Consider the following 23291-nt stretch of genomic DNA (forward strand, 5'->3'; position numbering starts at 1 on the left):
GCTATCGCCCAAGGCCGCCGGATGGAATCCCGGTCGCGGTGGCCGCATTTAGATGGGGGTGAAATGAAAAAAAAAAAAAAAAGCCCGTGTACCGTGCATTGGACGCATGTTAATGAACCGGAAGTGGTCTAAATTAATCTGGATTCCCTCACTACGGCGTGCCTCCTAATCGATAGAATCCCAAAATCCTTGCGAGAAATCCGAGGGCTTTGCGAGGAATTTGTATTAGAGCACTGCGCGGGCCGATTTTTGCGGCCCGGGCCCGGCCCGGGCCCGTTTTCACATTGGGCGGCCCGCCCGAGCCCGATCAAAACTTTTATGGCGAGACCCGGGCCCGGAAATAATCTACGTTACCCGCCCGACCCGGCCCGCCACCCCTTTACCTTAAGCCCGTGCCCGGCCCGAGCCCGACTCGAAACCGGCCCGAATCCGGCCCGAGACCGAAAAATACATGTTTTTCAGAGTTGAGAAGCCCGAGAATAACTCGCAGAAAGCCCGAGCCCGGCCCGGGCCAAAAAGCACACGCCGTGCCCAAGCCGGCGTGTGCCGGCCCGGGCTTTCGGGTAAGCCCGAGCCCGTGCAGTGCTCTAATCTGTATCCTATATATGTATACACTATCCGCAAGCGCAGTGTATACACTTTGTCCTCCTCTGTAGACTATATAGGCACTAGGCACAGCTAATTTTGTCCAGGCAAAACTTATTTCTCGCAGAGGCGCTCGAATATGACAATGAAGAGCCATTTTTTGTTGTCATGCGCTGTAATCCTGACTTTATCCTGTTCCTATGTAACCTTCAAATTCTGGAAAACTTACGCAGCTTTTCTAGATCCTTCCAGCTCTGTCTCACTTGGTCTAAGCAGGTCATTTCGAATACCGGTTTATAACCAACACAGAGGCCCATGCACATGGTTTTTTTTTATTTTAATTTTTTTCCTTAATTGCCATGATCGGGTGTATTTTGCTCAGCCCCTAGCAACTATGTGAAGAGAAACGAAAGACGGCCACTGCGATAAAGCATGATTTTATAAGTGGAAGCTTTATCTCGGGGCCTATACTCCGACTTCCCTATTCAAATACACGTAGAACACAGAAATCCTCGCATGAGATAACCGCTTGACCGATTTGAATCAATTTGTTGCATTTGAGAGAGAGAGAAAAAAAACATAATTTCAATTTAGAACCACATGTTTCACAAATATTGCCGAAAATCGGTCAGCTTTGAAGAAATTGAAGCCCGAAGTTTACAAATTCGCACCTCTGCAACAACAACAGATGTCGGTGTTTAGTGAACTGCATCTATTAGCGCATCTAAAGGGCAAGATTAATACCTGGTGTGTCACGAAATGCGGTCGAAATTTCTTAAAATGGGCGAATGTAAAAAACGATTTTCTCGGGGTTACTGTTATCATAGAGGCGCATATTACAATATGATTTGAGGTAGACATTAAGCAAATAATTATGGGGGGGGGGGGGGTTCAAATATGACTAATTAACTTTTTAAACAAAAATCCAATGCGATTGACGGCAATGTAAGACTTGAAGTCCGTCATCCGAGGTGCTCATAACCGTTTCTAGGCATGCAGAAAGTAGACGTTGTTAATTTTAACAGCGTAACAAATTCCAACCAATTTCACACAGACAAGCGATACTGAACTGCCGAAAAGCGCAACTGTCACGCCTTTAGTAGACGCTCATGAGTGACGTGACGCCTTACGCGTCACCGTCGAGCGAGCATGACGCGAGCAAGATCGCAGCTTGATAAGGACGCTCACTTAACGCACGCCCGACGGTGAGCCCCCCCCCCCCCCCCCCCCCTTTTTTTTTTTAATTCTTTTGTGCCTGAAGTTGCACAGTGCTGTATGGCCAGATTTGCATTTGAGAGCATCAGAGAGCTCGAACATTTCATTTGCTTTATCAACCAGAATTGGTGGTATTCGTCAACCGAAAGGCAGCGAAATCACAGCAGTGTACTACATCGCACAGAACAAAGATAATCAGACAGCTTCGGGCGCTGCGAGAATGAAGAACAAGAGATGGAGACGGAGGCTGCCGTATGCAAGGTATTGAGAAGTGTTCCCGAAAATTCGTTCGAGGAAACGGTTGCACCAGAGTTTCTCCTAGACAGAACAGAGCATTTTGCGCTCCGTGAAAGAGTGCTATCTTTGGCCAGATCCACCAAGCGTTTTGGTTTTTGTTTGTTTGTTGGAAATTAGCACCGGTCAATATCCGGCCCCCTGCTCAATGCTCCTCTGGGGCCAGTAGGGTAATAGGAACAAGTAAATTTGTCTTGGGGCGCTTAATATTGGTGTTTATGCATCTTTTGAATGCAGCCAAGCAGTGGTTCCTCATCGTATTCTGTAATATTCGTGCAAAAGAGTTATTGCTTTTTTTTTTGTTCTTCGCGTTTCATGCCGGACTGATAGCACAATGGAGATAAAGCAAAAAGAGGAAAGGTATAGGGAGTTCAACCAGACTAGCATCCGGTTTGCTGCCGCACATTGGGAATGAGGAAAAGGGAGGAATAGGAAGTTGAAAACAGGGAGAGAGTGAACACTGCATGCACGCAGGATGCTGCAAAAGACTATTAACAATCACTGAGGCCGGTGCATTTCAAAGGCTGCAGTAGCTCAGAAACAGCTTTCGATAGCATAATAACAAAGTGCAGCTATTACAGGCTGATCCAATGTGTGCCAACCGCTATAAACTCACAATCGCCAAATGTTACCCATAATCCTCCTGTGGACATTCACTGGTAATCGAATGTGTGAGTGCTCCTTGTAGAGAAATGAAACATTTCCCTGTCGATAATGACGTAAATTGGGAAGTCTCTAAGCCTGGGAGGCAGAGGCAGATATGAGACATTGGTCCTGATGATGCGATGCGGCTGCGCACTGTTTGTGCGACACGTGCAGTCCACAGCACACTTGCGTGTAGCAGAAGGCGAGAGCGGTGTGCGGCAGCGTGCGTTTGCTCCAAGGGAGGTCGCTGGTTCGAGACGATGTTCTTCTCAGCAAGTGGTGCCTAATAGGTAGGCCACCGTTATCCACGCTGCCATCTGTGCAGCGATTACAGCCGCTGCAGTGAGCAGTGGGTACACTGCGACGTAAGAAGGGGACGCCTTTGCTTTGAATGTTGAGCGATTCGTAAACTTCGCTTGGCGTAGGGCGGTATCATTAATAAAGGGGAGCAGTGAAAGCCAACTGCACTGCGAGAAGTACGAGTAGCGGTGACGAGCTTACCTGGCAATTAATGCTCAAAGCAAGTTCTCTCCGAAACAGTAATCTACCCTCTTCAGCACGGCCTACACTTTTCTATACGCGACTTATACTTGCCATTTCGGGGCAGTTGGAGCGAGGAATAGACCACGAACATTAAGCTTAAGGTAAATTGAACATTCTGGTTACCTAGTACCTCCAGTTTACTTCTGAGTGAAAGGTATCGCTACAGACGACCGTTTTGGTGAAGGCACACTGTGCTTGACGAGACGTTTGACGTGAGGCGTTTCGGTAGCAACTGTGAAAGATTTTTTTGTCCTTTCTACTAATGCTTGGAGCCACTAATTAACTTGTGTAATAATTAACAATAACCCTCTCCACTTATACGTGCTCCTCGCCCCTTGTCAGCCAATTGGATAAAAAAAAACACTGTCAAGGTAGGCAACGCTATTCGCTTTGAAAGCAAATGAAAGCAACCTCCCATGCATAAACGAGGAGAGAGTTTGATTGGGTTGTTCAAACAACGCCGTGGGTCACCTCCCGATGCTTACGTCAGCGTTTACGTAAATTTTACGCCAGGAAGGAAGGAAGGAAGGAAGGAAGGAAGGAAGGAAGGAAGGAAGGAAGGAAGGAAGGGGGATTCGAATAAACACAGATTGGAATAGTTTTACATTATAAAGGCCGGGGTCTCTAGCACCTTGGCATAAAATTATATAAATTTCACACATTTATCGATAGGCGATCATAATTCGTAACTGAAAGGACTACGGCAGTCGGCGAAAATGCGTCTTCTGAAGTTACCGTTCCCACTTTCTATAGACAAGAGTTGTGAAACCTGTACAAAGTGACAGCGCTGTTTTGCCACTAGTTGTTTCGTCATTACATCTGGCATGGGGCGTCTGCTCGCTTCTTTAGCACAGAAAGCGGGCATGTCTGAAATAGACAGTAGCCATTTCGAATTAGCAACCCGTGGTGGAAAATACCAGCAAATTTGGAAAAATGTCCTCCTTCGATAAGTATTCCAACTTATTCCAACACTAGTCCACACTTGTAGAGGAGGTATACTGATAGAAGTAGAAAATGGATAGCGTGTGTCTTCCGTCGGAGCGTACTATACGCAAGAACTTGTAGACGATTATTCTATTCTGGCACCACATTATACCACTCATTTGAATCTAATCCATGCTTTCTTATGTGCCCTGATTTTAGTACATTTACGTGACCGGACTTTGTGTTTACTTTAGCGCACCTATGTGATTGAACTTTAAGTTGCTGTGTTTCTGAGTTGACTTTCAGTTTTAGTGTGGCATTAGTGTACCCACCCGACCACCTTTTTTTTTTCTTTTTTTTTTCATGTTCACTGTGAGTGAAACATTAACCGACAGTCCATTATGGACAGGTAGTTATAGCCCTTTTACATCTCACAACCTGTTCTTATAGCTCAGAGATAATCAATTGGATGCTTACCATCATATCTGTAACCGTAGGCACCCGTCTCTCCCTGAGGAATGTTATGCGGTACGATGGGGTACGAGGTCTCAGTGAGCGCGCCAACCTGGCGCAGTCGCTCCTGCAGCTCGAGCGAGTGACGCTCCTTCTCCATCTTGTCCCTGGCCTGCGAGTCCATTTGCGCGGTCCGGTACCTATCGGCGGCCGTCCTCTGCTCGCGGTCCGCCCGGCGCTCCTCGTCGATCCAGCGTCTGAGGTCGTCCCCGGTCAGGCCCAGGCTGGCGCCAGTCTCCATCAGAGCCTCGAGCTCCATACTGGATCGTCACTTCGGCGTAACTGTACCGTGACCAGGTCGAACCTTCCCTACCTGCAGCTGGTTTGTCGCCTCTTCTATCTTAGCTGACGCTGTCCGCCTGTGTGGGTGTGACCTTCGGGATTGATTCGATATACTCCGTCTGGTTTCGATGGGAGCGTTTGCCTCACCTGTCCCCACAATTCGACTTCGCTCAGCGAGTGTCGGCTGTTTTTCCCCGTCTCCCGTATTTGCTTCCCTGTTTTATGTTTATTACTTAGGTACTCTACTGCTTGCGAACTCCTTGGCATTAATTTGCGCCTGTTCGTGCCTCTTTTCGCCTGCTTTCCAGTGGTGTGTCAGACTCTCTTATTTCTTCGTGAAACCTTTGCTCGTTTGCAGGATTCGCCGAAAGAGGGACGGCGCGAGATGAGATCACACCGTCCTGCCTTTTCAAGTCGAAGAGCTACGGGGTGTGATAATTCCGATGGAATGCAAAAATTGCACTGCTCGTCTGGTAGTCGCTGAAGAAAGCCGAGTGGTGTCGATGGCTGTAAAAGAAAGACGCAGAAAACAAGTTAAAGAGTTGAAAAAATTTTTATACTCATACCTACGCCTGAGTACCCGTGGAGGCAAGCAAGCATTAATGTTTGCCACCCCCACCCACCCCTTCTCCTCTTTCTCCGCAACATTGAAAGCCTGCAATGCATCCGCATATTATTTCAAGTTTCGATATAATGTACAGTCCTGTTAATTTGCGTTTTCTTCACTGAGATTTCTTGTCTGCGATAATTTTTTTTTGAGTGCCGTCAGGAAAATTTTCAAGTCCGAATGAATATTTTAAATGCGATATGCTTTGAACGCAAAAAAAAAACTACACTGAATATTACTTTCTACACGACAGGTTAATAATCGCTCGTCTTCATCTATAGATTCTTCTATTACCTTTATAATTTGCGGCATGTCTGATCTCCAGGAATTCTTGTCTTGAGAGCGCTTTGCTATTGTTTCAGTTGTTACTGAGGGCGAGTATAAATGGGTAAGCTCGTCTAGTCATTCAACTTCAACAGTATTTTTTTTTCTGAAGCCTACTATTCTAACAACAAATCGCGAGTTGAAACCAAACAAATAAGAGCTCCACCTCCTATGGACATGGTTTGACCATTCCACGTGTCTCTTTCCATCTCTCTCAACTGCTTCAACAATCACTTATCGAAATTGAGCGCAACGTTATCGAGTTTGTACTTACTGCTGCAGTTACTCGGCCGAATTTTCTGCTTGAGACTCTCCTTATGTCGCCCCGGGGGCATGTGAATCATACGTCAGATGATGTCACTCAAGTACGCACCACAGTGGAAACGCATTTATTCTTTGTATTACGTTACGTTGAGTTAACTTTTACCCCGTATTAAGCAAAATAAGTTTCTGACTATAAACGCTTTGTCTGTCAAAGTGTCCGTCCGTCTGTCATATGTCTGTCAAAACAGTCAAGTCTTTCGAAGCACGTATTTGCTTCCTAGCTTGCACCTCTTGAAGTTCTGTTCTGTGCTCTTATAATTGCCAGGTCCTGAACGAAATTCTCCGCAGACATCGTGACTATACGACGGTCAACAGAAGTCGTGAATTGAGAACTTCGTCAGAAAGTGCTCTTCGATTAGTTCAATACTTTCTCTTCTCCCTTTTTTTTTGAAATAAGCTCATGATTGCGATAACAACTTTTGTGTTACTATTAAAGTTGTAGTTGCGCATGCGTAATATGCATACGCAAAGCAACCAACAATTAGCGCCCTTGGGTAAAATTCCAAAAGTGTAACTATGGTTTGCAGTTGCTGGAGCTCGTTCCGGCAGCCCAGGGGTGCCACACACGAATGTCTTGTTTTTTTTTCTCTTAAACTTGCCCTGAAGCAACAAAGTAAATTATTAAGTTATATTTAAGGTCGTTAATTCTTTGTTTAGCATTGAATTATTACTTTCTACGCAAGTTTCTGCACTATTGCTTGTGCGCGGCATTTTAGTGAACAATTATGGGGTTTTGCGTGCTAAAACCACGATATGATTATGAGCCACGGCGTAGTGGGGGGGGTTCCGGAATTAATTTCGACCACCTTAGGTTGCTTAACGTGTATTCAATGCACGGTACCCGGTTGTTTTTTTATTTCGCCCCCATCGAAATGCCGCCGCCAGGATTCGATCCCGCGCCTTCGGGCTTGGCATCTTAGTGAGGCCGATGCGACTTCGCACATGCCCTGGCCTCTCGAGATGTTCTTCGACAGCTGCAACGATTGTCATTGCACGAGAACACCTGATCCCCACTCATATTGTCGTTGACATGCTAAGGAGCGCACATTCGACACCTTTTAAGGCTACCATCCCACAATTCAGCCGGTTTATCAGAGGCTCATTTTGGTTTACCAAAAACCACAGGCTCATTCTGCGGTATTGTGACGAGGCACCATGACTCAATACCATCTGGCTTCCAGCCTGCGAAACGCCCAAAAGCGGCATTGTGGTGTCTCCTGGGACCTCACGTGTGCCGCTCAGTTCGTGGGATTGTTAAGAAGGCAGACTTGTCGCCGCTCGCCCTGAAGCGGTTGCCTCTGCTTTTCCTAAACGAGTCCTATTTTGACCGCATACACATTTACACGGATGGTTCCACGAATTCCAACACTTCTACCGGAGCAGTGGTTCTTCTATCGGACGCCGTCTCTTCGCCGTTTAAATACTCTCACAATACCACGCTGACAGCAGCTGAACTTGAGGCTCTTCAAGGTGCAATCAATTACGTGCTTCAAGCCACAAAATCGTTGGGACATTTTCTGCGATTCGAAAGCAGCCCAACGAACTCCGCAGTTTGCCCTACATCATGGGTTACACGAGCAGCTAGTGTACGAAATAAGGCACGCTCATCGCTAAGTGCTCGAAAAACGGCATTGTATTTCAATGGTTGCCGAATCACTGCGGAATTGTCGGCAACGACAGCGCAGATGAAGCTGTGCGCTCGGCTAATCAAAAACATCAGCTGGTGTCTTTAACAGTCTCGAGAACGGGTGCTGCGCGGCAACTTCAATCACTTGCTCACCACATTACACTTCTGCGATAGGATTCACCGGGTTTCGCCAACTCACGCTCGTATTCTCTCGACCCTAACTTGCGACTTCCCATGCCCCCTGGCCACTCCTGTCGCGAAACAACTTTATTGTGTCGCATGTGGCTGCGCGTCGCATTTACAAATGCCTATTCATTCGGTGGTCTCACACACGCACCGTTATCGGCGCACAAGCTCCACGATCACGTTCCGCCGAACGACCAGCGCAGGTTCGAGCACCAGGAGCCTCCATGCATACAGGGCGCCAGGTTCGCGCCTGCTGCGGCCGCTCCGTGTGCCAACGAGCCGCTGCGCGCGCGCGCCCGGCCAGTCCCAGATAGGGAAAGCGAGACCGCGCACACAGCAAGGGTGACCCTAGGCGTAGCACCCCGGAAAGGACGCGACATTCATTAGGCTAAGTAAAGATACAACACAAGTTTAACAACACAACTGAATCTGAACCTATAATTCCTACACAAGACATGGCCAAATGGTCGCCGGTGGCCGCTAACGGCACACCGCGACGCAGAAAAGCAAAGAAAAAATGAACCCAGTCTAAAGAGCCTGCCTATTCTTCGGCCAGCGCCTCCCATCGCGCACCCCACAGCAGAGAAAATAGAAAGAGAAACAAACAGAGGAACGGACTAGGGTGCGATCGGTAGGCGCTGCCCAGGGACATTGAGACGATGGCCGAGGCCAGGCCTTGCCCGCCGAGGCCAGGACCCCGACGAGCCTATTTAACTGTCGGCCGGCGGCGGAAAAGGGGGCCGCCACAAGCCGAGAGGAACACATACGCACCTTCCGACGCTTGGATGTGGTCTCCTCAAGCCCCGTCTTGCGCGCCCAGAGCACACGCAAGCGAGGCCCGAATCCCGCCAAAAAGTCGGCCAACGGGGGAAGCCCGTTGACCATCTCGTGGGTGGGATGACAGCCGAGTGACAGTATTCGATGATCCGCTGCCATGTCTTCCAAGCAGGGAGTCGAGGGACATAGAGCTAGCTCTCAGAAACGCAACGCAACGCAACGGCGTCGCACAACAATTGTGATCGCTCGAAACCCCACAATTCCTAATAGGCATGGCCAACAGTGCGGCGTGCAATTTGTGTGGTTGCGACGAGACACTAAAGCACCTTCTGTGCTACTGTCCATCTTTTGACGCTCAACGACGTGGTCTACAAGCTAGACTCAGATGATTGGATAATAGAGCGCTGTTGGAGGAAGAGATCCTGGGACCATGGCCAATGCATTCTTATGTGCACAAGGCCACAAAGTGGAAATCGGAAATCGGAAAGAATTCTATTTCTTTTGTTCAGCCTAATCATGGGTAGCAGTGCGCACAGGTAATATCAGATGAGGAGTTTCGTGACGTCGCGTGACAGACAGGCGAAGTAAGGGTGACCCGAAAAAGATGTTAACCCGTCGTGGAAGACTAGTGGCAGAATTGGAATAGAAACAGATTGGAATAGTTTTACGTTATAGCGCCCCTGATCTTAATGCTGTTCCCTTGTGATAGAAGGCGTGGCTGGTGGATCAAGGAGTGAGACATTCTCTTGTAGAAAGGACGTCAGATCCAGAAGGTGAAAGGACATGAGATCCAGTCGATTAAGCCGCACTTCAGCCTTCGTGTTGAGCAAATACGTCTTTATTCTCTTCAGTGTCGATCGTTGTCAATAATTTGAGGAGTGTGCGAATTTTCGGCAGCAGGCCTATGTCACATTGAACTAGCGTACGGCCGTCGAGTAGCGTGGGAGCTCTTCTCCTTGCATATATCTTGCCATGCCTTCCAGATCTCACACTCCCCTTTTAGCATGAGGGAGATATGCCATTCTTATATCTCCGACGTAAAATTTAAAGGCGGGATGCACAGACTTCAGGTTACCCTTAGCGACGTGCCTTGGTAGGACAAGTCGCAAGCTCTGTATAGTGTTGTCGCCGGAGCGACGACTTTAGCGATAATGCCTATGATTGCCTATGATAATATGTTGGGGAAATTAGTTTCTTAGCTCAATATGGGAGAGGGTGGGAGCAGGTGCTTATCTCTTGGACAGAAATGGGCGCGTCACTGCTTGTACTTGTATTCGTCAGTTTCGCTTACGAAGATGGGCGAAGAGTTCAATTTCGGGAGTAAGGGACGGGGGGGGGGGGGGGGGTATACATCGGAACTTTGATAACAGTCTCGATTATTTGTATGCGACTGTGACACATCTAGGGGGAATTTACGGCTGCTAAGGCAATTGGTGGAATATGTGCAAGCACAGGGATTTTGGACATCCCGACCATTCACTCAATAACCATACACGTAAAAGAAGTACAATCCAAGACGTGAGCATCTATGTAATACTTACTAATAAAACAACTAAGCCGCCGCAAATATATCTGCGCATTCTCAACCACATTATGAGCATTATAAGCAGCTACATCCACCTGCGTTTATTGCTGTAACTTGCCACCACTTTCCCGATAAAATCGGTAATAGCGCCTCAGTCATTGTCAGTGGCATCTCGGGCGTCTGGCAGTTCTGGTCCTTCAATGGTGATGCTCAGGAGCTCATTCACGTAGTTAGGGAGAAGCCGGTTTCTTTCTGACGACAAAACCAGGTTGAGAGCGGAAAAGGAGTGCTCGACGATGTCTGTGGTGATAGGTAGCACAAAAAAAAAAAAAAAATGACTGACATTTTGCAAACATGTGAAACAAAGCGACGAAGATGAGAACAACGGGAAGCGAAGATAGAAATGTGAAATGGATGTGAAATCCTCATTCAATCGTCGAAAATGTTCTATTCCGCACCTAATTTCCTCCCGGGTTCGTTGTATGGCAGGCCATCTGCTGGAAGGAGGTCCCTCAGGTTACTATTTCTTGCTTTTGCTACAAGCACACCTTGAAAGTTCGTGAAATTTCGGGGTTCACATCTCGAAAGTGGGCCCAATAGAGATTTCAGCTCTTGTCTCTGGGCGCCTCTTGTCCAACCACAGACGGCCTTGTAGACGAGCATCCGCCGCGGCTGTGGGAGGCAAGTGCTGCCGCCGGGTACCTACCGGTAAAATAGGTACAAGCGCGCTCCCGGCCTGGTGCTCGGCCATTATGAGACCTCAACTCTTGGAAAGGGGTGTTTGACCTCAACCCGAAGGCGCCCCCACCTCAATAGGTGCTTGGGGCGCCACATGGGAAATGACCGCCATAGGAGCGGCCCAGACATCACTTTTTTTCCGTGCTCACGTTGGTTTCGACGGGAATTCAGGGCGCAGGCTCCTTTCCCAAGCGCATCACCCCTGAAGAAAGCCGAACGCCAGGCCGGGGCACGCTTGTACCCATTTGAACCAGTGGGTGCCCGGCGGCGGTGGGAATCGAACCCATAGCCTCCCGCTATGGCCGAGGCGGGCGCTCTACCACTAGGCCACGGCTGCGGGCGTTATTAAATAAGTCCCCGTCGTGTGTAAATAATAAATCGTTACCAATCAAGGGTGTGCCTTCAGAAAAACAAGGGGGTACGTAGGGAAATCACTGCCCTAAAGTTCGAAGGCCTTGGAATTTATGTATTATACCCATTTGGGGAACCAGTGGGTGCCCGGCGGCGGTGGGAATCGAACCCATAGCCTCCCGCAGCCGAGGCGGGCGCTCTACCACTTGGCCACGGCTGCGGGCGTTATTAAATAAGTCCCCGTCGTGTGTAAATCATAAATCGTTACCAATCAAGGGTGTGCCTTCAGAAAAACAAGGGGGTGCGTAGGGAAATCACTGCCGTAATGTTCGAAGGCCTTGGAATTTCTATATTTTTTTTTTACCAACTGATATTCTCCAACGTATACCAAAAACACGATACTCTATCGTTTATGCATTTCGCACTCATCGGAATGCGGTCGCCGCGGCTGGCAATCGAACCCGGAACCTAGGAGTAGGACGTACATGATATACCCTGCGAAAGCTGTAAATGAAACTTACACGACTATGAATGCGCGAAGAGACGGCTGAAGAATACGGGGCGCGCGTTTGAGTTCTTCAGCCCTCTTGTGTCTTTTCGCGCATTCGTGGTCATGAATCTACGCCAACTCATCCAGTTCGTCCATTCTGATTAAACTTACACGCACTGTTACTGGTGGCCACTGAGCTCAAGTTCCTCGTATCTTGTAAATAATTCAGGCCCGTACGCACCAAGTAGTGTGTCCGCTGGAGGAGTGCGTGAGAATAGTTTTCAGTCAATCGCAATAGCGAACATATACTAGTACTAGAATTAGAATTTTTTGAGACCGGATGGAATACGAATCGAATAGTGCCAGAAACAAATCGAACCGAATATCGAATATTTTTTAATACATTGCGAATAATGTACGGCCTTCTCACCATTAAGCGAGCAATTTTAACATCTTGAGATTCACAACAGTAGAAAGTTTCCGTCATTATACTGTACATTCCAAAAGCATGCTTTATTAAAAGCACCAAGGGAGCATTGGGAACGACTAAGCAGTTTGTTCGCAAACTCAGGGCTTTGCGGAGCACACGCGGTCATGCATTATCATGTAAAGTTCAGAAAGTCAGCCTTGCGGGTCAATTAACATCTTTGTATAAGTTCGCTGAAAAGTCAGAAATGCGTGTCGTCTGCGGCCGATAGCAGAGCGAAAAAAGAAAAAAAGCGCGCTTTCTGTCTAGTTCTAATGGTTGTGCCATATGGTACAACCTTTATATCAAGTATGTTTCAGTGAAACGTATTTATAATTGATCGGATGAGAGGACACAGGTGCTGTACCCTTAAGCAGTACCAAACACGGTGCCATGACTACTTGTTAGAACAACAAAAAGAAAGAAAAGAAGGAAACGCCAGCCCCCCGGTCCAGTGGCCTCATTTCGACGAGGGGTTCCTTCGAAGGCCATGTTCCTGTGTCACGCCGTAGTGCCGAAGGTGTCGCGCCGCTCGGGGCTCCAGCCCTCCTCCGTCTTCAATATTTCATGCTTGTGCGCATACGACGCGCAGGTACCGTGTATCCACGCAGCTGCGCACGCGGCTTCAAATATCGGCTCGGTGTTCAAAACAAGCGGACAAGTCAAAACAACTCCTGCGCGCATATATGCATACCGCACCGCGGACCTGCCAGCTGTGTCGTCAACCGCGAGGTAGTCACGAGGGAGGAAATGCACGAGCCAGACGCTACGCAGCGAGCATCGTACGGGAGCGCGTATACGCGTGAACGCCAGCTGCGGCACCAAACGGCGGCGACGCAACACAATTCGCTGCTCCTCCTCTCAGTCCGCCCTGTCGCGCTCTTCCTCTCGCCCTAGCGGAGCATGGTGCAACGTGAAGCGCGCTGTACCTGTGAAGCGCCCTTTGTCACGGCTGGTTGGGTGGCCAGAAGCGCGTGCATATACGGTTCTGCTTTTGAACTCTCCAACGGTTTGTTTTCCTGGTCTGACAGTGCCGATGTCTACATCGGCAGACTGCCGCGTGCTAAACATCATAACTAATAAGCCAGCGTATACTTACTACGCGAGAGGGATTAATAGCAAGTAGTTATTAAGGACGAATAGCTCTGTCAATGGGGGGGGGGGGGGGGGGGGGGGGCTGCGGCCGAATACACATTTTTCTTCGTTCGTACAACAGTACTTGCTACTAGCCGGCTGCTTTTGCTAATAATATATGTCCAATATCACGATTGGCGGGCATATCTCTGCTTAAGAGATGCTTTAGCGTAAGAACTTTATTGCAAATACGGGTCTAGGACCCTGGGCCCGTATTAAAAGAAATATGCAGATGCCACGCACAGTAGAAATAAATGCTGTGCGAAGTATTTTGCAGATAGCTTGCTATCCGGCATTGTTTGCGGTTCTACTAACCGGATGGACGACTGTGTTTATGGTGGCTAGTAATGTGTGTGTGCGCTGCGAGCATGTGTGCGAAGACAGGAGAAAGTCGACGACAACAGCGATGATGGTAGTGTGACTGCGACGACAATGGCCTGGTGACTGCAGTTTTTTTTTTTTTTTTAAATTCCGGTGAAAAAAAAAAAAGAAAACGTTAGAATCATTTTTGTTACCGGAAGCGATCCTTAAGGTGGTACAATGGTGCCCATCGTCTACGTAGCGCTACGTACTACAAAGAAAGCACTGGGGGAATGTGGGCCGATCCTGCAGGCGGGGTTGCTGTCTAACACAGTATCTCAAAGCGCTAGCTGCTACAAGAGAAGATTGGGAGAAACTGGCATGTTCTGTCTTTTCTAAGCAACTTTTTTCTATGCGACGCGACCTTCGCGAAAGACAGTGGTGAGGTTGGCTGTTATTCACACGTTCCATTCATTCGTTTGTGGCTTAAAGGAAGCTAGCGCGCACCCACACTTTTCCATGCACGTGGACAAGGTAACCGGCTCCTTCTGCTTGTTATGTTAAAAACCGTTTTTCTTTAACAAAATGCAGAGATTAAGATGTAAGGCGGTATGTTGAGTTACCATTTTAGTGCTCCATCCTGGATTTTCGTGTCATCTCGGAGCACTCAAAATGCACCTCACGGTTGCTTTTTGTCGTCTGTGACGAAACAAGTATATACTTAATGTCAATTTTCTCGAAAGCTGATGGCAAGATATGAGTAAACACCTTCCATACAGTTCTGCATGCATCTAGCTTCAAAACCGTGATGAATAGTTTGCGAAATTACAAGGATTGAAGGCAACATGTAATACGATCTACAAGGAGTCTACATTCATTCGTTACGGCCATCGAGCAGGCATGCCGTAAATGCATTGAAGCGTTGAGGCACCGTAATCTACAGGTTCGTCTAGACTATAGATATTTTTTTTTTTACAAAAGGGCTATGAGCCTAGCGAAAGCGATGTTATTGTAGATAAGCTTCTAGGCGAGGAGGACATACTTTGCCGCGAATAACATAAGCCCTAGAAGCATAATTACAAAAATCGTGTCAAAGATTTTTTTTTTTTTTCAGAACCTTGGGCCAAGGCAGTTGCTTAGGTAGCGAACTTGGAGGTAGTCACATTCTAATGCACCCCCATTGTTTTGTTTAAATCTTCGAAATCGCGCCTGATTCGAGATATTAATTTCAAATTTCAGCGCCCATCGAGGCAATGTCGAAACCGAGTGCGCCGGGAACTCAGAAAAGGCAGCCCCGCTATCACGTCAGACGGAAACCCCCCGTGACGAAAAGCGCACGCATGGCGTTTCCTCGTGCATCATCACGATGCGATCAGCCAGCGCTTATATGCAGCTCATCAGCCCTCGTCGGACAGCAGCGGCATTTACATTTATACGAAACGTGGCGCATGCAATGGATCGCATCGCATTTCTAGCGCATCGCATTCATCTAAACGGCGGTAATGCGCTCGGAAGGCGAATCACATTGATGCGACAGGAGAGGGTAGTTCGAGACTGGATCAGTCGTCTGGCGCAGTTAATGTAAACGCTGACGCGTCGTATTGAGGGAGAGAGCCGGCTGCTGCGCCACGTGCTCTCCTCTATACTCACCGGCGGTATGCAAATCACTGACAACAGGTTCCGGCTGGTATCTTGACGCGAGCGGATGCGCCACATGTAAACACGGTCACACAGTAATCACCGCGATGCGCTAAAGAATGCGACATGTGAAATATTCGTATAAGCCGAAATTCGTATCATCGAAACACAATTAAAACTAGCTAAATTAAGGGGGACGCGGGGATCAGATCGCGAAAATCACGAGAAAATCGATTTTTGAAAACCACGCGTTTGGGTATCTGCAACGCCTAATCTACGCTGCATCAAAATGGTTTGGCTGAAAACGCACTGAAAGTGCCCGAAAAAGTTTAATTCGTCAGTGCGCAGGGCGAGAAAACAGCTTTAAATCGCGCAAGATCACCGCAGTTCACGGAGCCATATCTCGTATTTCCCGCCACCGAGCGCCGCCATCTTGGTATCGTTCGAAAGCTCAAAGTTTCGCCGTTCCGCTTCTCGGTTCGTCCGTCGTCGCCAACTTGTAACAAACGCACAAACACCAAAGAAGCGCGGGTCTGCGATAGGTAGTCACACGGGCCCTCTGATAAAAGCGGGCCTCCGATTGGCTGCCGTGCTGAAAGGCTCCATTGGTTGCTGCTGTGGCAGGGGCAACATGGCAACCGCAGTTGTCTGCTTCGTAAACCACGCCGGCGTCTTCACTTGACACACAGAATTCGGATTACTGAGAACTCCCAGGTTAGTGATGGATCGTCGCTCGTTGGCGTATAAACTTTGGACGAAGCACGCCTTCGGAATACGGAAGCGCTTTTACGGCAAGAAAAATACGGCGATTAGCGGGAGAAGCGGAGGAGCACCCGACTGAACGATCGCAACCTTGCACCGTGGATTACGTGCCCCGCTATCTTGCACCGTGTGACTCCAGCAGTGAAACCCACAATCGCCCTGTGCCATCGGCACCGATAACGCAGCCGACGGACGACGCACCAACGGAGGCTCCCGCGCCTCGGCGTACGGCCGCGCGAATCAGCTGAGATCGTATCTCGGTAGACATAGCTCGCTGCGACTAGGCAAAATGGCGCAAAAAAGAACGCGGCCCGAAGCACGGCAGCCACTCCGCCCGATGGCACGCGGAAAAGGAGGAAAAACACAAAAGCAACAAAAGTACCACCGCTTCGAACTCTTCGCGCCCATTCGCGGCCTCCGCGCTGTCCAGCGTCGCGTCCGCACCTCCGCACCAAAAGGGAAAGGGAGAAAACGCGTGACTGCGCGCTGTTCTCTTTCGCGGCCGTCGGTGGGGCGGCATTTATTCGTATCAACCGACGCGGGTCGAAAATCGATTCGTAACAACCGTTTTCTAGAACGTTGCAAAGTAATGGGGCTCGGCCGGGACCGCAGAGAAATTCGTATCATCCGGAAATTCGTATTAGCCGTGATCGTATCATCGAGGTTCCACTGTATTAGGGAAATATACGCCCTGGGTTACAGTGAATACTTTGCAGGAAAGAGGCAGGCGCGCACGTATAAGCTTGCGTACATAAGATAGAAATGCCGTCCGTACAGCGGCCATAGTCTTCGTCGTCGTCAGTTCGAGTCAGCTGCTTCGTTCTCTTCCCTGACATAACGGCGACCAGAGTGATAAATACCGGGCCAGAAGAAGCGGCGCCACGCGCGGTCATGTGTACGAGATACGCCCAGGTGTCCAGCGGTATAGGGGCGTCGTGAAGTTGCTGGAGCACGGTGAGTCAGAGGTGGCTTTGAGAGGAGTATCAGGAGCTCGGGACCATCAGGATGAACGCTGCGATAACAAAAAGTCCCATCGTGCAGGGTGAACATCCAGAGAGAAGGGTCACGCAGTGGACGCGGAAAGGCGGTTCATAAGGGTGCGAAGGACAGGATCGCGGCGTTGTTCATCGCCGATATGGAGCAAGTCTGAGAGGGACAGAATGCACATGTCCAGACAGACAGCATTTGCAACATCCAGGAGATTCACATGAACGCGGGACGTTCAGCCAGCGTCCAGGTAAAATGGTGCAGATTTATACACGAAGAAATGGTATTTTTGCAGACACAATGCCCCACGAACGAGGTGCCCCTTTGGGTGTATACAGGTGCCGCTCTTCAACGAACCTCTATCACGCCTCATCGGTCACTGCAGAAGTGGGACTGGATAGGTACCACTGTTCGAAGAAACTATTTGCGCCGACTTGGAGTACTGGGTATGGGCAACTCGGCCTGGGTTGCCAATGAACCTATTTGATGGCAACTTGGGTCATTGCCTATGTGCCATTAGGTGTGTGCCGCTCTTCAATGAAAGTCTTTGACGCCAACTTGGCTAACTAGGTATGTGCTGATGGGAATGTGCCGCTCTAGAATGATGAGAAATGTGCTTTAAATTTCTCCGATGCTGAGCGTAATCGAACCCACGTCCCAAGGGTCCCGCGAGGACAGCAGCCCGATGCATAAGCAGACTGCGCCACAAATGCACTGGGTATGTGTAGCTTTTCAATGAGGCTCTCGGCAACTTGGGTCACTGAGGATGTGCCCCTGAGTGCGCGGCAAGCAAGGGAACAATTCTCAGCGTTCGCAGCCACCAGCGCGTCACGCTTCTCGTCTCGGAAGCCACGCGTGGACTTCGCGGCAGTGCCAAGAGATGGCACAACGTGTCCAGAAAAAAGCGCGAGAGAAGAGCCCGGTTGCCGCATGACGTGTCGCGCGACTAGCATTTCGCGGGCCACGTGCAGGCTTCGCAGCGGCGGCGCTCGATGGCGCTGAGTGTTCTTAGGGAAGCGCGAAAGAGGAATCCCGTCTCACACATAACTCGTTTCGACGGTGGGAATACGTTGTGTCGCTATATTGATTCAGGGGCACTCGTCCAAATAAAAAAAAAAAATGTCGCAGTTTCGCCCGAAAGGAAAAGCATCAATTGCGATAGCATATTAGTAGAGAGCTATTCGGAGTAGGGATAGAAGTTATATCGGCTGCATAAACTTGAACACATTCGCTTACTAACTGAATTAACTAGCGCGGTGTCAGCGCGCACAAGCAAACATGAATAAATCACACTTGATGAGCGCAGACAAGCAGTGTCAAAACGCTGGCAGCAAGCACCGCCGCCGCAGCAAGCGAAGGTTCGTGCGGTCTATCGCTTCAACGGAAACTGAGCGGCGAATGGAAAGTGCATACAAAGGTCAGAGCCGTGTGGAGATCGCTTTCAAGATACGGTGCGCGCGACCGACCGCACCGGCGCAACGTACAAGCGTAGTTGTTGGCAGAGTAGAAGCTGCCCCCAACCCCTCCCTCCCGCGCTGCCTTCCTGCTTTCCTCCTTTCGCGTGGGAGATTGAGTGGTCAGTTCCCCTTGCGCCCGGTTGCAAGATACGCATTTGGTGCTGCAGCACAGGGTCGCTCCCCCTCCCTCCCTCCCATACCCCCACGGCCTTTCGCGCGACGGAAATCGCGTTTGCTCTCCGCCGTGCGTTCGCACTCTGTGATAGCGCGCGTCCCCCGCGCGCTTTCACTCGCACATACGGCGCGCGGCGACGATTTCATCGCCCTTAGACTTTATACGGAACCTCACGGTGACGGCGACGCTGACGGCAGAAATCCACTTGAAGTGTCCATATAAAAATATCTCGATGTGAAGACAGGAGTGACGAAGAGCGTCTGTTTCCTCGGAAGGAATATTGAGAGCAATCTTACAAATACTGTCGGCATGCGAAGAAGACGAACGAGAAGACGGCAGGGGCCCACTGGTCCTGGAGAGGACATCTGAGGCCAAGGAAGAGATCTGAGATTCTTCTAAAGGGGTGATATGAGCCAGAGCAATTCTGTGGCGAAGTACTTGTGTCAAAAATTTAAAAATTAAGGTTGGGTAGGGAAGTACAGTTCTCGAGAATTCGGATTATGGCGTTCGGGAGCGCAATATTGCGCGACAAAACCCTGTCACTGAGCAGGAATACGTGGTACTCGCTGTTAGGAACGAGAGGACAGGGCGTTAAGAGGACATTTCTAGCGGCCTGTGGAGACAGTCGGGTGAACTAAGCGCTGTGAAAAATAAGCGGTGTGATGCACTAGAAACGGCGTCGGTATATAGGAAACGACAGATCCAACTGTACAACACCTGCGGAACAGTCAATTTGGGCGGAGTGCTTGGTAAGAAAGTCAAGGCCTATAATGAGACCATGTGGGCATCGTTCGAGTACAATATATAAAACAATGGTGTAGTGCACCAATGCTAACTCGTGCTGTTCATATTCCCATGATAGGTGAAGTGCTGCCGTCAGCTACTCTCACTGTACACAGCACGTCGGGTGTCAGAGCCTTCCCAAGACTTAGGCGAAGATCAGCACTCATAACTGAAAGCTGCACTCCTGTGTCGACAAGGGATGTGACAGAAACACCGTCCACTTCAGCGTCCAGTAGGCTTCTGCTTGTAGGCAGAGACAACAGAGAGAGAGAGAGAGAGAGAGAAGAAAGAATTTGTAGGCCGGGTTGTAGTTGCAGCGTCAGCTCCTGTAGCTGAACCGCCCGAGTTTTCCGAAGTGTAGGGACAAGTTGCCGATGGGCACGAATAGCTGTGAACGTGAGGCGAACGGGACCTACCACCCTGCGGAGACGGGGAGCGTCTGGATTTCATCGGAGCTCCTTCGGTGTTGGGGTTCTCAAACTGCGTATAACGCGAGGATGGATGAGTGCCTGGTGCGTGACGGTGGTAGCTCGGTGAATGCCATCGGTGGTATAATAAACGGAGCAACAGAAGAGCGTAAGAAAGAAGACATAAACACCGTTAGTGCGCCCCGCGCTACCACGCAATTTGACCCGGCACGCAGCCCGAGTACCGGTGGGGAGGAAGGCGACGCCCGGGGAGGCAGCTCGAACGGTGGAATGGTGGGCCCCCAGAAACAGTCCTTACCCGACGGTGCTCCAGAGAAAAGTGGAATTTCACGTTTACCTGTACAACCTATGGATGAAATCAACGCATTTAATTCCCAGTTTAATCCAGGATCTTACAATTAATTTGGTACGCTTAAACTGGCGACGAAGGATGGGGTTACTTGGATTCTACATGGTGTGAAATTTGACTGGGACATCCCAGCGACGGAAGGCAGAACTGCGCAACCGTGAGTTCCACACCCAAAGTTAAGCTTACTCCGCGACATGTCACGTACTTAAACAAAAGGCAGAGTCATGAGCATCATACGTGGAAAGACTGGAGTTGTTATTCGCTGCTAACGGCCGTAAAACCAGTACAGCAAGCCACTGTTCATCTTTTTGATTTGTCGGGCGCGAAACATACGGGCTGACACGCAACCTGGCAGCTCCATACAATCAAGCTATCGTCAGCAAGCAAGACATATAAGCAACTTCTGCAATAGGTGTACCGTCATGTTGAACCAAGATCCAATGTGGCCGTGGAGAGATTCATATTTCACCTAAGGAAGCAGCTCGAAAACGATACCATAGCGGAGTATGTAGCCGAGCTGAAAGGAGTGCCATTTAAATATAACTTCGAGAAAATTTGTCGAGGACATAAGAGATGCCAGCATTCTCTAACAGCTTCTGGCGAAAACTCAACCTACCTTAAAGGGACACTAAAGAGAAACCGGAAGTTGAGCTTAATGGTAGATTATCCTTTCACGATCACAGCCATACCATTCTTACTGCAAACAGATCTTTAATAAGCGAGAAAATAGCGAAAAACTGAAGGATAGGTGCTGACGCCCCTTCGAATTTCCCGCACTACACGTTCGTGACCGTCGGAGATTACAAATGCAGGCCGGTCGCGATTGGTCGAGAGCGATTTATCGCTGTTAATAAAACGCAAAATGAAATACACCTTAAACGTACATAAACAGCATTTGCCAACTTTTTAAACCGTTTCAAGCGAGGAAGTACAAGTTTAGCACAAAATTAAATAAATAAGAAACAATGGCATGGCGATACATCCGGTCGTGATAGTTTCGTAGTTTCGTTTTTGGTCAAGGCATCGTCGCGCGCGCCTGTTCCGCTCTACGGTGTTTGGTTGCGTGTTGCGTGGCTCGAAAAACGTTGACTTCGCGGGAAACAGCCAGAAAATGCCTCGTGTGTGTAGTGTTGAGGGCTGTATAAATGGCCCAAGGCGCTTGCTCAGGGGCAGCGGCAGTGTTGACTCGATTGTGTCCTTTCATGTGGTGTCGCGCGGTGAGCCCCGGCTCCCCGGCGTTCGCAATGGCTCAGTGCTCTGCCGATGATAAAACGGCACTCACCGAGCCGCCAGTTTGCTGCTGCAGGGGCACCGGTAGGGGGTTTGATGAAGGCCGCATTGAGGGAACAGCTGCTCGAGAAACTGGCCTCTGGGGCACGCCAAGATACTTTCCGAGGGCAGGATTATACACATAAGCCGAGGGCGAGAAATGCAGAGAGCACAGCATCGGTTTCTCTGGCTCTTTTGCCGTTTTATCATCGGCAGAGCACTGAGCCATTGCGAACGCCGGGGAGCCGGGGCTCACCGCGCGACACCACATGAAAGGACACAATCGAGTCAACACTGCCGCTGCTTCTGCGCAAGCGCCTTGGGCCATTTATACAGTTCTCAACAATACACATACGAGGCATTTTCTGGCTGTTGAATGTCATTAAATAAAGCCACGAAATAACCATACCGAGTACGTGCGCAACTTTCTACGCTTGTTCTGTCGGGAACATCGTCGCCTGGCGGACCGGACGCTTCGCCTTCGGTCGACGAAAACGAAGCTCTGCTTTCCGCCGGCGCGGACGGCGGCTCACCGCCATCGCACGCGGAAACACCTACCACTCGAGCACGGAGGATCATTTCGCGCTGCGTTTCACTGAATATCGCTGAAATGCAGTTCTGCTTCCCTGGCGAGCTCTTCGTTGCAAGGTTCAGCGGCAGCAACGGTATCCATCGCGGCGAACGCCAACGCAGCGACCATGCATGCAGCCATGATGCATCCAGCGCCTCGGCCGTTTACGCAAGCGGTGACGTATCATGGCGCATTCTGATTCGCTGAGAGCAATGAAATCTGTGACGACACTGCTTCAGCGCCAATTCTGGGGTGAGAGAAATTGAGAAAGAGATATTTGGTCTTTGTTTACGAATTTCTTCCGCTAATAACTCATATTTTTGCACCCAACAAAAACTGAATACATTCCTGAAGGTCCCTCTTTTATTCCAGCTGAACTTCCTGTTTCTCTTTAGTGTCCCTTTAACATCGGCAGTGAACTTCAATCAATATTTCAATCAATCTTTATTTCACATTCATTTATTTGCAAAAATGAACGCTGGGACAAGAACTAAAAGCTGCTTGTTTGCAGCTTGACAAGGTTCTCGCCCCTTTTCATGACAACGGGAACTTCACAATAGCACATGTACTGGCCATGAAAGACGCCAAGGGGGTACAGCGAGATAATGCGCAGGGCATATATCGCGTGCGACAAATCAATCGCAGTAGAAAAAAATCTTTGGACCCTTTTGGGTTTTTCAAATTGTACCATTTGACTCCAAATGGATTTTCAGCGGTTTACGTGAATACCAATTGGATTTGTGTAAACCAGCTGAATTGTCCAATTGGGTTCGCGAAACCAAATGGTGTGTCCCATTGGCTCCTCAAGTTTCCATTCGGCTAACAGGACATTTGTGCTTTGCAGGTTTCCAACTGGGCCGGGAAAATGCTCGTTGGCAGGTTCATTAACAAAAGTGTTCATGCGAGATACGTTCTGAGAGCGTCATAAATTAAACATACGTTGCCTTGAAATGTTTTCTGCGACATTATTTTAACGAGAACATTTCTAGGTAAAGTAATATTGTTACGGAAATTGCACGTCG

At 49.2% G+C, this 23291-nt stretch overlaps 1 protein-coding gene across 1 annotated transcript; it reads right to left on the reverse strand.

Moving 5' to 3' along the window:
* Window positions 1–4387: 4387 nt before the first annotated feature.
* LOC125942722 (uncharacterized) lies at window positions 4388–13110 on the reverse strand. Its single transcript, XM_049660991.1, has 2 exons — window positions 12797–13110; window positions 4388–5508 (listed from the first exon to the last, which is right to left on the reverse strand). Exon 2 carries the CDS (start codon window positions 4976–4978, stop codon window positions 4658–4660), a length of 321 nt encoding a protein of 106 aa, XP_049516948.1. The 5' UTR covers window positions 4979–5508; window positions 12797–13110; the 3' UTR covers window positions 4388–4657.
* Window positions 13111–23291: the final 10181 nt, after the last annotated feature.

The sequence above is a fragment of the Dermacentor silvarum genome, chromosome 1 (assembly GCF_013339745.2).
Source record: "Dermacentor silvarum isolate Dsil-2018 chromosome 1, BIME_Dsil_1.4, whole genome shotgun sequence".
Lineage (NCBI taxonomy): Eukaryota > Metazoa > Arthropoda > Arachnida > Ixodida > Ixodidae > Dermacentor > Dermacentor silvarum.

Bases quoted from the DNA above. Each gene is read 5' to 3' on its own strand.
- LOC125942722 (XM_049660991.1), bottom strand. From the start codon at position 4,978: ATGGAGCTCGAGGCTCTGATGGAGACTGGCGCCAGCCTGGGCCTGACC.